The sequence below is a fragment of the Oncorhynchus keta genome, chromosome 27, assembly GCF_023373465.1.
Source record: "Oncorhynchus keta strain PuntledgeMale-10-30-2019 chromosome 27, Oket_V2, whole genome shotgun sequence".
In the NCBI taxonomy this organism is placed as follows: Eukaryota; Metazoa; Chordata; class Actinopteri; order Salmoniformes; family Salmonidae; genus Oncorhynchus; species Oncorhynchus keta.
In genome coordinates, this window is record NC_068447.1 from 13,843,899 (window position 1) to 13,859,102 (window position 15,204).

At 40.0% G+C, this 15,204-nt stretch overlaps 1 protein-coding gene across 4 annotated transcripts in view; it reads right to left on the reverse strand.

The window, feature by feature from the left end:
- The window catches only part of gripap1 (GRIP1 associated protein 1), an 85,215-nt gene that overhangs the window by 68,968 nt on the left and 1,043 nt on the right, over positions 1 to 15,204 (reverse strand). For 3 of the 4 annotated variants that reach the window (XM_052481717.1, XM_052481718.1, XM_052481720.1), the window contains exons 2-14: positions 14,755 to 14,821; positions 14,415 to 14,476; positions 14,238 to 14,264; positions 10,794 to 10,901; positions 10,452 to 10,608; positions 10,133 to 10,305; positions 9,652 to 9,700; positions 5,073 to 5,239; positions 4,213 to 4,260; positions 4,063 to 4,094; positions 3,396 to 3,443; positions 3,152 to 3,251; positions 2,828 to 2,905 (exon numbers count right to left, since the gene is read on the reverse strand). In XM_052481717.1, the coding sequence (XP_052337677.1) occupies positions 2,828 to 2,905; positions 3,152 to 3,251; positions 3,396 to 3,443; positions 4,063 to 4,094; positions 4,213 to 4,260; positions 5,073 to 5,239; positions 9,652 to 9,700; positions 10,133 to 10,305; positions 10,452 to 10,608; positions 10,794 to 10,901; positions 14,238 to 14,264; positions 14,415 to 14,476; positions 14,755 to 14,821 (1,116 nt within the window). The remainder of the gene's footprint in view (positions 1 to 2,827; positions 2,906 to 3,151; positions 3,252 to 3,395; positions 3,444 to 4,062; positions 4,095 to 4,212; positions 4,261 to 5,072; positions 5,240 to 9,651; positions 9,701 to 10,132; positions 10,306 to 10,451; positions 10,609 to 10,793; positions 10,902 to 14,237; positions 14,265 to 14,414; positions 14,477 to 14,754; positions 14,822 to 15,204) is intronic. The other variant, XM_052481719.1, reaches the window with a different exon arrangement.

Here is a 15,204-nt window from a genome sequence, read left to right on the forward strand (position 1 = left end):
GACGAGTTAGATTAATAGGATGGATCATCAACGGGGGTCGGCTGAAATTACCAGAAGAGGATCAGTAAGGTACGGACAACAGAATGAAAAACAAGAAGGATAAATGAGGTAAAGAAACAACGAAAGGACGGTGACAGAAGCCAGATCAGAAACAGAACGTCTGCATGACTTGCCAAAATGACTTGAAGTAAAAAATATTTCCATATTGTAAAAGAGAAAACAAAAAGAGAAGACAACAGCAGACCCAAAATCCTTATCTTATTGTTGTCTGTTCAGAGCGGAGTTGGAGTTCATTAAGACGTGTGACATCACAGAGGACATAAGTGCCAAGTTATGACAAGTCCTAAGTTTTCATAACTGTGACCTTAATTGCCTACCGTCTGTAAGCTGTTAGTGTCTTTAACGACCGATCCACAGGTGCATGTTCATTAATTGTTTATGGGTCATTGAACAAACATGGGAAACAGTGTTTAAACCTTTTACAATGAAGATCTGTGAAGTTATTTGGATTTTTACGAATTATCTTTGAAAGACAGGGGCCTGTTTCTTTTTTTGCTGAGTTTAATACAACTAAAAGTTGAGAGAAAATGTGAATAAGGTTTGCATGTCAGATGCCTTAATTGTTTTGAAACAAATATTTCCAAATTACAGGAGCTGTGATGAACTCAGTTTATACAAATGAAAAAGCTCTACATTATACTACCTACAGTATGGGTATCATACTCTACTTCCATTATACTACCTACAGTATGGGTATCATACTCTACTTCCATTATACTACCTACAGTATGGGTATCATACTCTACTTCCATTATACTACCTACAGTATGGATATCATACTCTACTTCCATTATACTACCTACAGTATGGGTATCATACTCTACTTCCATTATACTACCTACAGTATGGGTATCATACTCTACTTCCATTATACTACCTACAGTATGGATATCATACTCTACTTCCATTATACTACCTACAGTATGGGTATCATACTCGACTTCCATTATACGACCTACAGTATGGGTATCATACTCTACTTCCATTATACTACCTAAAGTATGGGCATCATACTGTAGGTAGTAATTAAGTATTTTGTCCCTTTCTGATTTTCACTATGTTTGTATATTTTTTATACTGAATGTCAGATGTTCAACCAAATTCTAATATTAGATAAAGGGAACCTGAGTTTACAAATCACAACAAAAATATATATTTTTATTTAATTAACAAAGTTATGCAACACCCAATTCCCCTGTGTGTGTTAAATAACCGTTTGGCGAAGTAGGCTATGATTCAATGATAAATTAACAGGCACCGCATCGATATGCAACGCAGGACAAGCTATATAAACTAGTAATATCATCAACCATGTGTAGTTAACTAGTGATTATGTTAAGATTGATTGTTTTTTTACAAGATATGTTTAATTTTTATACTTAATGGTCTTGATGTTCATGACAAAGTCACATATTGTAAAGGGAACCTGAGTTTACAAATTAAATGATTGGTGTAAAAATGCAGATTACCGATTGTTATGAAAACTTAAAAATCGTTTGGCCCGAATTAAAATAGGCTATGATTCAATGATAAATTAACAGGCACCTAGTTTCAAGTCCTGTTTAGGTCTGGACTCTGCCATTCCAAACCTTCAAATATTTAGATTTTTTCCCCCACCATTTTCATGTAGGCTTTTCACACAGGGGCATTGGGTGTTGCATAACTTTGTTTATGAAATAATTATGTAATTGTTGTGTTATTTGTTCACTCGGGTTCCTTTTTATCTAATATTAGGTTTTAATTGAAGATCTGATAACATTCAGTATAAAAAAAAATGCAAAACTTGAGAAACTTAGAAAGGGGGCAAATCCTTTTTTTACAGCATAAAAACTATGTAGAGCAAATTATGGTTAAAAAGTCCTGAGTTTTAGGTCTGACTCTGAGTGGTCCAAACCTTCAAATATTTAGATTTTTTTCCCCCACCATTTTCATGTAGGCTTTTCACACAGGGGCATTGGGTGTTGCATAACTTTGTTTATGAAATAATTATGTCATTGTTTGTGTTATTTGTTCTGAGTGGTGTTTATCTAATATTAGGTTTTAATTGAAGATCTGAGTAACATTGTAGAACAAAAAATGCTCATTGTTTTAGAAATCTCTAAGTGGTGTAGGAACTAACTGATACTCCTCGTTTTACCTGATCTCTGAGTGGTGTAGAACCAACTAATGTCATTGTTTTACCTGATCTCTAAGTGGTGTAGGAACTAACTGATACTCCTCGTTTTACCTGATCTCTGAGTGGTGTAGAACCAACTAATGTCATTGTTTTACCTGATCTCTAAGTGGTGTAGGAACTAACTGATACTCCTCGTTTTACCTGATCTCTGAGTGGTGTAGAACCAACTCATGCTCATTGTTTTACCTGATCTCTGAGTGGTGTAGGAACTAACTGATACTCCTCGTTTTACCTGATCTCTGAGTGGTGTAGAACCAACTCATGCTCATTGTTTTACCTGATCTCTGAGTGGTGTAGAACTAACTGATACTCCTCGTTTTACCTGATCTCTGAGTGGTGTAGAACCAACTCATGCTCATTGTTTTACCTGATCTCTGAGTGGTGTAGAACTAACTAATGCTCATTGTTTTACCTGATCTCTAAGTGGTGTAGGAACTAACTGATACTCCTCGTTTTACCTGATCTCTGAGTGGTGTAGAACTAACTGATACTCCTCGTTTTACCTGATCTGAGTGGTGTAGAACCAACTAATGCTCATTGTTTTACCTGATCTCTGAGTGGTGTAGAACCAACTCATGCTCATTGTTTTACCTGATCTCTGAGTGTGTGTAGAACTAACTCATGCTCCTTCTGTCGGCTCTGTAGCTGCTCCTTCATCTCGCCAACACTCTAAAAAAAACACAGGCAGCAAGAGTCAGCTTCAGCTTCCTACTAGATTCTGTCAGGCTGTCAATCATTTTAGGATATGGGTCTAGTGCATACCTACTACAACCCAGCTAGAAATCTGTTGTGAAGTTAATAAGGAGTATGTATTGTCATAATACAACAATATGAGTACTTCAGGTGCAATACCAATCATAAACAATATATTGAGATTGATCTCATAACAGGACAGGCAATATCGGGATGTGTGACCTGGTTGGCTGACAGCAGATCTCCCTGTAACTTCTGGATGCGGATGTTCAATGACTTTAGCTCCTCCTCCTTCCTCTGTTGAATCTCATCAATTTTAGTCCTGGTGCAGAAATAATGTATTTTAATCAAATGGCATCTGGCTTCTTTTTTTTTTTGTTACATAAAAAAAAATATTTAAAAAAACTCTTCCTTCAGAAGCTTGGTGAAAGTGAAAAACAAATTGAATCTTTATGCATGCCCTTACCTGCTGTCATTATAAAGGGCTTCTTTTTCAGCTTGCGAACGCAGAAAGCTATAAAACAAATCATAAAAAGCCAGTGAGAAAACTGCTCCACCATGAAACCTCCCAGTAGAGGAGATATAAGAGACTCCGAGCGTGAGGCCAGGGCTCTGGAGGCCAGGGCTCTGGAGGCCAGGGCTCTGGAGGCCAGGGCTCTGGAGGCCAGGGCTCTGGAGGCCAGGGCTCTGGAGGCCAGGGCTCTGGAGGCCAGGGCTCTGCCGGTGTGAAAAGAGCCCTTGAGGGGAGATTTGGGCAGACTACTTTGCAGATACAGCAGATGATAGTGACTGATGGCAAAACAAGTTGAGGTTCAGTCTCATTACTCCCGACAGCTGACTGTCCACGGAGCCGGTGCCGAGTGTCACAATGCTATACTGAGCCTGAGACGGCTGCCCAACGATGACAGAGAAACAGCACGATAACAGGACAAGGCCCAGGTGCTTATCATTACTGTCATACTCTGATGTAGTTCATCACAGCTGAGCCAAGGAAACTCAAATACATTCATCCACATTGGCAAGGAAATACAATCGATCTATTATGAAATTGTCTTTTAATGCTTTTTAAGTTTTACTTTGTGTAGAACCAAAGAAATGCCTTCATAACACTTGCAAGGTAAATAGAATCTTACCGGTCTTGTTTTTTCTTCAATTTATCAGAGAGCTAGAAAGCAACACATGGATCAAATCACTTTTCCATTACATGTAGGGGCCTAGATGCTAATATACACTACAGCCTGACCTATACAACGGAGAACACATCTGATCTTATAGTTAGTTACCTTTGCTATTTCTTCTTGAAGTTGAGTGATGTCTGCCTGTTTGGATGACTGGAGGAGAGAAATTAAATATCTAAGTACTTAGATGAAGAGACATAGAAATAGCCAACAAATTGTTGTCTGTCCTTAATTGTGCCTTAGGGAAAGTCTGTCCACAGCGTATCGTATTTACATAAACCCACATACAGTCAATTAGCCTAATAAATGGAGGAGGCAGGTAGTGACCATATTTTTTTATGTACTCTCAGATACAGAGCTGTATATCTTACTGCTTCACTTTGAGGCACGAGGGCAGGTTACATAAAAACTTAATAAAAACTAAATAACAAAACCTATAAATGTTTCTTAGCATAGAGAGCAATTATCACAAAAATCTAAGATCGTTTCTAGGAGAAATGGCCAATTAGTAAAGCATCACCCTGGGTCATTAGCACCTAACCTAGGGTTGTAGGGTGGGTTGTTAGCACCTAACCTAGGGTTGTAGGGTGGGTCGTTAGCACCTAACCTAGGGTTGTGGGGTGGGTCGTTAGCACCTAACCGAGGGTTGTAGGGTGGGTCGTAAGCACCTAACCTAGGGTTGTAGGGTGGGTTGTTAGCACCTAACCTAGGGTTGTAGGGTGGGTCGTTAGCACCTAACCTAGGGTTGTAGGGTGGGTCGTTAGCACCTAACCTAGGGTTGTAGGGTGGGTCGTTAGCACCTAACCTAGGGTTGTAGGGTGGGTCGTTAGCACCTAACCTAGGGTTGTATGTTGTGTCATTAGCACAAAACCTAGGGTTGTGGGATGGGTCATTAGCACCTAACCCAGGGTTGTTCATGGGTCGTTAGCACCGAACCTAGGGTTGGAAAATGGGTTAATAATTACCTCTAGTGCTTGGAGCTGCTCCTTCAGTAGGCGCTTCTCCTCCACCTCAGTGTGCAGGTGCAGCTCCACCTCTGGCCCAAAGCATTGCATTATTGGATTTGGACACAGTGCTGACCACCTAAGAGCATCCTGTTTCATAACTAGCCCGGGGGTCCTCACTGCAGATCCTGCAGGGCACGCAGGTAGTCCAGCTCAGTCTTAAATCACAGTACCCCGACTCACATGATCATCACTTTCTGGGAAAGTGGCAAAAGCATAGCCCCTGTCTATTTCTACAATGCATCTTCTAAACTGATTTGGAACCTAACATTAACCCTAACCACACTACTAACCTTATGCCTAACCCTAAACCACACTGCTAACCTTATGCCTAACCCTAAACCACACTGCTAACCTTATGCCTAACCCTAACCACACTGCTAACCTTATGCCTAACCCTAACCACACTGCTAACCTTATGCCTAACCCTAACCACACTGCTAACCTTATGCCTAACCCTAACCACACTGCTAACCTTATGCCTAACCCTAATCTAGAGGTGAAAGAAACACACACCTATTTAGGCGAGGTGCTGGCTAGCGGAGTAGAACACTTAAAAAACAAAAAGGAGAGCCTCACACTCTAGGAGCTCAGATGCAAAAATATTTATGTCCAACGTTTCTCGACAGACAAGCTGTCTTAATCAGGGTATAACGACAAACACTGTGGAGTGACTCGTTTATATCGTGTTAAAAGACACACAGGTGTCTGTAATCATGGCCAGGTGTGGCCTGATATCATTGGTTAATTCTCATATATTAAAATAGCATACAAAAAAAACATAAATGGATAGCATCTGATCACAGATAATACATAAGCCTACAAACATTTACAATGAATAGCAAAATCACATTAGTCACAAGAATGGCTTCAGATCAAAGTCTACGTTGAGACCGAAGGGAGCAAGGTTCTTTAAATTACAGATCCAGGCAGCCTCTCGTTTTAACAATAAATTGTTGAGGTCACACCCTCTCCTAGGGAAGATAACATGTTCGATGCCAATATAACGTAGAGACGAAATCGAGTGGTTTGCTTCCAAAAAGTGGGCCGCAACTGGTTAAGTCCAGTTTTTGCATCTAATGGTGCTACGATATGTACTTTTAATTTTCGCTTTGTTTTAGCCACATCATTTTTGCCACAAGGACAAGTTAGAAGTTAAATACCTGCCTTAGTGGAGCGCGTGATGACACCTTTGATTGGGATCTGTTTCCCTGTTTGGGAATGTTTGAAGGATCTACATTTGTAAGTGCCATTGCATTGAGCACAGCCATTACATTTGTAGTTTCCATCCAGTAGGGGCGCAAATACACGCTGTGCAGGGATATCTTGGGGTGGCAAATCAGCGCTTACCAATTGATCTCTGAGGTTTCTGCCCCGTGAGAATATGACCAAGGGAAGGTCCGAAAACACATTACCAATAATATCATCGGATCTTAGAATGTGACAATGTTTGTGAACGATTCCCTTAATTTGTTCAGAGCACTTTGAATAGTAGGCAGTTAGAACGCAAGAATGCTTCTTTTTGCGAGACTGACCTTGAAAAAGGTCATGTCTCATTTTGTTTTGAATTTTCTCAATGGCAGTATTAAATCTGACCATTTTTGTACCCCCTCTCCTTGAATTTTCTTTGAGTCTCGGCCATATTTCTGTCGAAATCTGATTTTTTTTTTTTTTTACAATCTTTTGATTTGACAGAATTGGCTGTAGGGCAAACTGTTTTAAGGGAAGTGGGTGACAAATATCAGCCCTCAACAAACTGTTAGGATCAGTAGGTTTCCTGTAAAGATCAGTGTATAAAACATTATCTTGTGTGAGGGGCGGCAGCGTAGAGTGTTGGACTAGTAACCGGAAGGTTGCGAGTTCAAACCCCCGAGCTGACAAGGTACAAATCTGTCGTTCTGCCCCTGAACAGGCAGTTAACCCACTGTTCCCAGGCCGTCATTGAAAATAAGAATATGTTCTTAACTGACTTGCCTGGTTAAATAAAGGTAAAAAAAGGAAAAAAAAAGAATCAATGAAACTGATTTGACGTGTATCAGATGCGCAGCTCTGTTTTGCATCACCCCTCCATAGAACACAAATATCATCAATATACCGTTTCCAAATAATGATGTTAGGCAAGAAAACATTTTTGAGAGGATTGAAAATAGACTTTCTCCATGTAACCATATACAAATTAGCATAGTTAGGAGCCATGGGGGATCCCATAACAGTACCATTCGTCTGAATAAAGAAATCATTTAGAAACATGAAATAGTTATGTGTGAGTACTATTTCAGCCCAATGTTATAATGCAGGCACTGGAAGGTAGTTCATTAGGGTCACGTTGCAGAAGAAAATGTTCCATAGCTTCAATACTGCCCTCGTGTGGAATATTTGTGTATAACGACTCAACATCAAAAGTATCTAACAAAGTATTGTCAGGGAGAGGAAGGATCAAGAGATTCAATGATAGAGATCATACTAGTGGTGTCTTTTACAAAGGAGGGGAGCTGTTCTGAGATCATACTGCTGGTGTTCTTTACAAAGGAGGGGAGCTGTTCTGAGATCATACTGCTGGTGTCTTTTACAAAGGAGGGGAGCTGTTCTGAGATCATACTGCTGGTGTTCTTTACAAAGGAGGGGAGCTGTTCTGAGATCATACTGCTGGTGTTCTTTACAAAGGAGGGGAGCTGTTCTGAGATCATACTGCTGGTGTTCTTTACAAAGGAGGGGAGCTGTTCTGAGATCATACTGCTGGTGTTCTTTACAAAGGAGGGGAGCTGTTCTGAGATCATACTGCTGGTGTCTTTTACAAAGGAGGAGAGCTGTTCTGAGATCATACTGCTGGTGTTCTTTACAAAGGAGGAGAGCTGTTCTGAGATCATACTGCTGGTGTTCTTTACAAAGGAGGGGAGCTGTTCTGCGAGTGGTCTAATAAATAAATAACTGCATCAATGCCCGCTACAATAGGGCGCCCTGGAGGTTTTGTAATATTCTTGTGTAATTTCGGCTAAGTATAAAAAGCAATTTTAGGGTGTTGAATAGCCAAAAAGCCGTGTTCTTTTTCGGTTATCTGACCAGAACTTAAATACCCATCTAAGGACAGTAAAGATTGTGTTCTGAAATTGGGCCGTAGAGTCACTTCTGAGTTTCTTGTAAAAGGTTAACCACACTGCTAACATTGTGCCAAACCCTAAATTAAGATAAAAACAGTGATTTTTGTTTTCAAACATTTTTACAAGTTATCCAGTTTTGACTTTACCACTTGCCCATCTTGTGCGAACCCGGTCGCACGCTCCTGACTGGTCTTTGACATGCTGTAAACAAAAGCTAGATGCCTGCTGGACACATGCCCCACACAGCCTGCATTGGGGAGCAGTGAACTGGACTATGTTCTATCCGATTGGTAGGAAACCAGTGATTAAATTATTTAAGCAACATTTGGTGCTGGGTGGAGGTCGACCGATTAATCTGAATCATTAGTTCTGATTTCAAGTTTTCATAACAATCGGTATGTTTGGACACCGATTACATTGCAACCCACGAGGAGACAGCGTGGCAGGCTCACCACCTGTTACGAGAGTGCAGGCAGCAAGGAGCCATGGTAAGTTGCTAACATAATTATGACATAACATTAAAGGTTGTACAATGTAACAGCAATATTTAGACTTAGGGATGTCACCCGTTAGATAAAATACGGAACGGTTCCGTATTTCACCAAAAGAATAAACGTTTTGTTTTCAAAATTATAGTTCCCGGATTTGACCATATTAATGACCTAATGCTCGTATTTCTGTATGTTATTATAGTATAATTAAGTCTATGATTTGATAGAGCAGTCTGACTGGTGGTAGGCAGCAGCAGGCTCGTAATCATTCATTCAAACAGCACTTTCATCCGTTTGCTTTATGACTTCAAGCCTATCAACTCCAGAGATTAGGCTGGCAATACTAAAGCACCTATTAGAACATCCAATAGTCAAAGGTATATGAAATGCAAATGGTATAGAGAGAAATAGTCCTATAATAACTACAACCTAAAACTTCTTACCTGGGAATATTGAAGACTAATGTTAAAAGGAACCACCACCTTTCATATGTTCTCATGTTCTGAGCAAGGAACACAAACTTGAGCTTTTTTTACATAGCACATATTGCACTTTTACTTTCTTCTCCAACACTGCTTTTTTGCATTCTTTAAACCAAATTGAACAAAATTGATTTTATTTATGTATTATAGTAAGTTAAAATAAAAGTGTTCATTGTTCATTCAATATTGTTGTAAAGCTTATTATTACAAATATATATATATGTAAAAAAAATTGGTATAGGCTTTTTTTGGTCCTCCAATAATCGGTATCGGTTTTGAAAAATCATAAATTGGTCGACCTCTAGTGCTGGGAGTCAACATTGTTAACAAAGATGTCAATGAATTAAGTCAATCACTCTTGTAAAGTAGCACAACAACCAAGGGGGAAAGATGCAACTTTATTATTGCTCTACTAGGCTTTCTAGACTATTTCTGAAGATATATTCTCCATAAGAAAGACTCAACTCACCACTTAGCTCAGTCACTCGCTGTTCCAGTTTGGCACACTTTGCCTCCGCCTGGGGAAAAAAACTAAAGGAAATTAATTTAAGGACAACTCAACACAATGCCATACCACATCCATAATTCAAAACCGTAATCTAAATATGGGGTTGTTTGTGAAATAATCTTTTAATTAAATAACAAATAAACATCAAACCAACCACCATGTATAACACAAAGACTTGATCTAAATAGGGGCTGATTCATGTGTTGAAATACGCCAGTTTGCGTTCCATACTGTAACGATTTAATATGATGTAAAAACATACAGGTACAGCATAATGGACAGAATAAACAGAGCCTTTTGTATGTTGAATAGAGCAACCAGCTCAATAATGAACAACAGCGACCGGTGTATACATTTATGTATGCCTGATACAACAGTGGAAGTGCATCTGAGGATATTTTCAAAATGGCAGTTCCTTTGAAAAATGTGTTTATGATGTCACCTGTTCCAGTCTGTCATTGGTTCCGGCTGCAGAGTCCTCCCTGGTCTCACTGACGTCAGAGTGCAACCGGACACCGTTGGTGTCAGCCAGGCCATCTGTCTCTGAGGCTTTGGTTTCACTGACCTCCGCTCCCCTCTGGCTCTTTATCTCACTCTCATGGCGCTCCTGAAGGGCTGAGGGGAAAAACACAGCGATGTAAACGGTTAGTAGAGATTTTTGTTTTTAAACTGATGCCGTGTTGCCATTACCAGATACATCTCATCTAAGAAATGCCTTTGACAATGTTGATTTTCTACAACGATAACCAACATAAGCATACCCGTCATCTTTTTCTGAAGGGCAGCGTTCTCTGCCTGGAGGCGCAGTAACTCTCCATCCACAGAGATGGAGATGGTACCGGAGGATTCAGCCTGCAGCCCCTTGCCATCCTTTAGCTCTTTGATTTCATGTTGTAGCTCCTCTATCTGAGTACATAACTAAACAGAGGAATGCAATAAATGAAAAATATTTCTGTAATAAAATCATGAAATGTGATCAGGACGGTGGGGCCTTTATGTTATACAAGCTAGACAAAGGATAGGCCTAAATCACATCTTAATTTACAAGGACATTCCCCTCTTCTGAACCAGTGGCATGTGCGGGAGCAGGGGACATCCAGTACCTTGGACAGCTCCTGCATCAGGGTGCTGTTTTGCAGTCTGAAGTCGTCCTCTTGGCTGTGCAGCTTGCCTTGCAGCATCTCGTTCTCGCTGAGTAATGCATCCACCTCCTGAGCGCACACACCAGACAACCAGTCCATGTAAACAGAAAGTAGGCCCTCTCACACAGGATGTCGACTATCATCCCCACATTTCTAGATTGAATACTCTTACAAAAAACACGATAACAATGTACTTTGCTGATTAGAAAGAATGGTGAATAAGTTGGAGGACATTGCTCTACTTCGATATCATACTTTGATGTGCCGCCACAAATCAGATTTTCCAAAACATTTCCAAATGATCTAAAATACTCTGGGGAAAGGTTAAATATGCATATTTAAACAGCAGAGGGGGCTGTTGACTGCATTAATACAACATTAATTATAAATCAGGCCCATATACATCATATACCTATGCTACAGTCACTGAAGATGTGGAAGAACCGAATGAGTAAATGCATGAAATGAAGTTAACAGACAAAAGGAGTGTGTCCTATGTTCTCTACATGTACTTTGGAATAATCTCTCTATCCATTAAGTTTTACTTGTCACAAGTACAATGATATGCTTAACTTGCAAGCCCTACCCAACTGCGCAGTATTCAATATAAAAAAAACTAATAGAACTACTGAAATAAAACTAAAATGAGAGCAAGAGATATATCTATATAGGGTCAGTTCCAGTACCAACTTTAAAATGTGCAGGGATTACAGGATTATTTGAGGGAAATACAGTATGTGCATGTGGGCTGGAATTAGCAGAAAGTGACTGGTAGTAGGATAAATAATTATAATAATAGTAAACAGTATGGCAGCAGCATAAAGACGTCCGCATGTTTCCCATATCAAAGGTAAGGTTTTTTCCCGGCTGTTCGTGCACACGTAATTATTTCTCGAGCCAAGCCGAAGTCAGTAGCCGAAGTCTACGCCCCTTCATTGGTGATTGGTCAAAAGTCGGGATTCTTCAATGAAGTGTTTGTTATCGTTCAACGACAGATGAATTGTTTTCAAGCTCATTCTTTTTTTCACCAAACACCTTAGTTAGATGTCACATTGTGCGACTAAGACCTCCGACAAAAACAAACGTTTTTTTAAATGTAATTTTTATTTAACTAGGCAAGTCAGGAAAGAACAAATTCTTATTTACAATGACAGCCTACTGGGGAACAGTGGGTTAACTGCCTTGCTCAGGAGCAAAACGACAGATTTACTTAGTCAGCTCGGGGATTCGATACACTTGTTCCTCGTTTTTGAAGTGAAGGTCTTTAAGGGGGCATGTGAGCACACATGTCCGGTTCGCCAACGGCTAAGCACCAGCCCAACCGAAGCATGCAGAAGACTTAAGTGTTTGGTGGGTTTGTGCGTGGTGGTGAGTGTGAGCGTGTAACATTGTCAGTGTAGGCGTGATAGGTGGATATACATGTAAACCGTGCTGAAAGTGACTGGTAGGAGAAATATAAATCATTTTCAAAATCAAAAACACATTCTATTGGTTACATGCGCCGAATACAACAGATGTAGAATTTATCATGAAATGTTTACTTACGAGCCCACTCCCAACAAAGCAGAGTTAAAAAGTAAGAAAAATAGTAACAATGAAATAACAATAACGAAGTTATATACAAGGAGTACCAGTACCGATTAAATGTGCCGGTGTATGAGGTAGTTGAGGTAACACAGTATGTACACGTAGATACATACATTTAAACTCAGTTTTTGACAATTCCAGATATTTAATCATACCCCTTGTCTTAGGTCCGTTAGGATCACCACTTTATTTTATCAAACTTTTCAGGTAGCCTTCTACAAGCTTCCCACAATAAGTTGGGTGAATTTTGGCCCATTCCTCCTGACAGAGCTGGTGTAACTGAGTCAGGTTTGCCTCCTTGCTCACACACGCTTTTTCAGTTCTGCCCACAAATTTTCTATAGGATTGAGGTCAGGGCTCTGTGATGGCCACTCCAATACCTTGACTGTTGTCTTTAAGCCATTTTGCCACAACTTTGGAAGTATGCTTGGGGTCATTGTCCATTTAGAATACCCATTTGCGACCAAGCGTTAACTTCCTGACAGATGTTGAGATGTTGCTTCAATATATCTACATAATTTTCCATCCTAATGATGCCATTTATTTAGTGAAGTGCACCAGTACCTCCTGCAGCAAAGCACCCCCACAACATGATGCCACCCTTGTTCTTCATGGTTGGGATGGTGTTCTTCGGCTTGCAAGCCTCCCCTTTTTCCTCCAAACATAACAATGGTCATTATGGCAAAAAAGTTATATTTTGTTCCATCAGACCAGAGGACATTTCTCCAAAAGTACAATATTTGTCCCCATGTGCAGTTGCAAACTGTAGTCTGGCTTTTTTATGGTGGTTTTGCCGCATTAGCTTCTTCCTTGCTGAGCGGCCTTTCAGGCTATGTCAATAGAGGTCTCATTTTAATGTGGATATAGACACTTTTGTACCGGTTTCCTCCAGCATCTTCACAAGGTCCTTTGCGGTTGTTCTGGGATTGATTTGCACTTTTCGCACCAAAGTATGTTCATCTCTAAGAGACAGAATGCATCTCCTTCCTGAGTGGTATGACGGCTGCATGGTCCCATGGTGTTTATACTTGTGTACTATTGTTTGTACAGATGGACGTGGTACCTTCAGGCGTTTGGAAATTGCTCCCAAGGATGAACCAGACTTGTGGAGGTTACACATTTTTTTCTGAGGTCTTGGCTGATTTCTTTTCATTTTCCCATGATGTCAAGCAAAAAGGAACTGAGTTTGAAGGTAGGCCTTGAAATACATCCACAGATACACCTCCAATTGCCTCAAATGATGTCAATAAGCCTATCAAAAGCTTCTAAAGCCATGACATAATTTTCTGGAATTTTCCAAGCTGTTTAAAGGCACAACAAACTTCTGACCCACTGGAATTGTGATACAGTGAATTCTAAGTTAAATAATCTGTCTGTAAACAATTGTTGGAAAAATTACTTGTGTCGTGCAATAAGTGAATGTCCTAACCGAATTGCCAAAATTATAGTTTGTTAACAAGAAATTTGTGGAGTGGGTGAAAAACTAGTTTTAATGACCCCAACCTAAGTGTATGTAAAATTCCGACTTCAACTGTATAATAAACAGAGCAGCAGAAGCATATGTTAAAAGTGAGAAAGTATGTTTGGGTGATGGACTGTCAGTGTAGTATGTGTGATTGTGTGGTTAGAGTCTAGTGAGTGTCCCTCGAGCCAGTTCAAAACTAATTACAATTAAAAAGTATATGGTAATTTATGCACATGTAAACTGGAGTAATGGCTATTATGGCATATAACATGTATAGCAAGCTAATGTTCATACTATCTTGTCAAGATCATTTGACAGCTTTGAAATATTTTTAGAAGATGCAAGTAACCCACCTGAGCTTTCTTGCTTTTATTCAGAGCCTGAAGATAAAACAAAAAGCTAATCAGAATAGAATCACAAACAAAGGTACCTTTTATTCTGTCTCAAACATGATGCCTTGAGTTTCAGTGCATTGAACTCCACAGCTCTATTATCTCGGTTTAACCTAAATGTAGATTAGCTTGCTATACCTTATGTGCTTTGATGTAATCTTTCTCCAAGGTCACAGTCTTCAGACGAACAGCATTCAGCTCTGGAAAAGAAAACACTAAAATATTGAATATCCCCAGAGCCTAGTATTTTCTTTTCAATCACTGAGACATAACTAACCCATTTTGAAGTTAGATACAGTGCATCACATGGGTTACTACACACACCACACACTTGCATTAAGAGGGAGACTAAATCGGAAGTCCATCCTGGAGTTGCATTTGAAATGCTCTTTTCATTTTAGCAGTAAATATTGATCCCAATTCAAGGGCACCAACTGAGCTCCAGAACATATTTATATTACGAGCTGCTGCTCCTTACCAGTTGTGTTCTTCCGCAGGTCATCTGAAAGTTGGTAGTTCTGTGTCCTCAGCTCTAAAAGCTGAGCCTGGAAAACAACAAACAGGTTATAGAAGGAGGGGATGACATTGCACTAAAACACGTAAAAGCCTTTGACCAGTTAGCCTTGTCAGAGCTAGAACGGCACATAGGACAGGCCTATCTCCTGTTTCTGTAAGGTGGGGCAGCCTAATGTACAAGTATACCCCCTGGACAGGAAGCTAGTCTGTAGCAGGGCCTTACCCCCAGTCCATCTCCTTAATTCTGAGTGCCAAGCAGAGAGGCATCATGTCCCATGTTTTGACTCTTTGGTAAGGGACACTAACCACAAGGCCACGGAGTTGGTTTAAGCCTGTATAAAGGGTCAACTTAATTAAACATTAAAACATCTTACTGTACACAATCTGATTCAGGTGACTTCAGATGAACAAG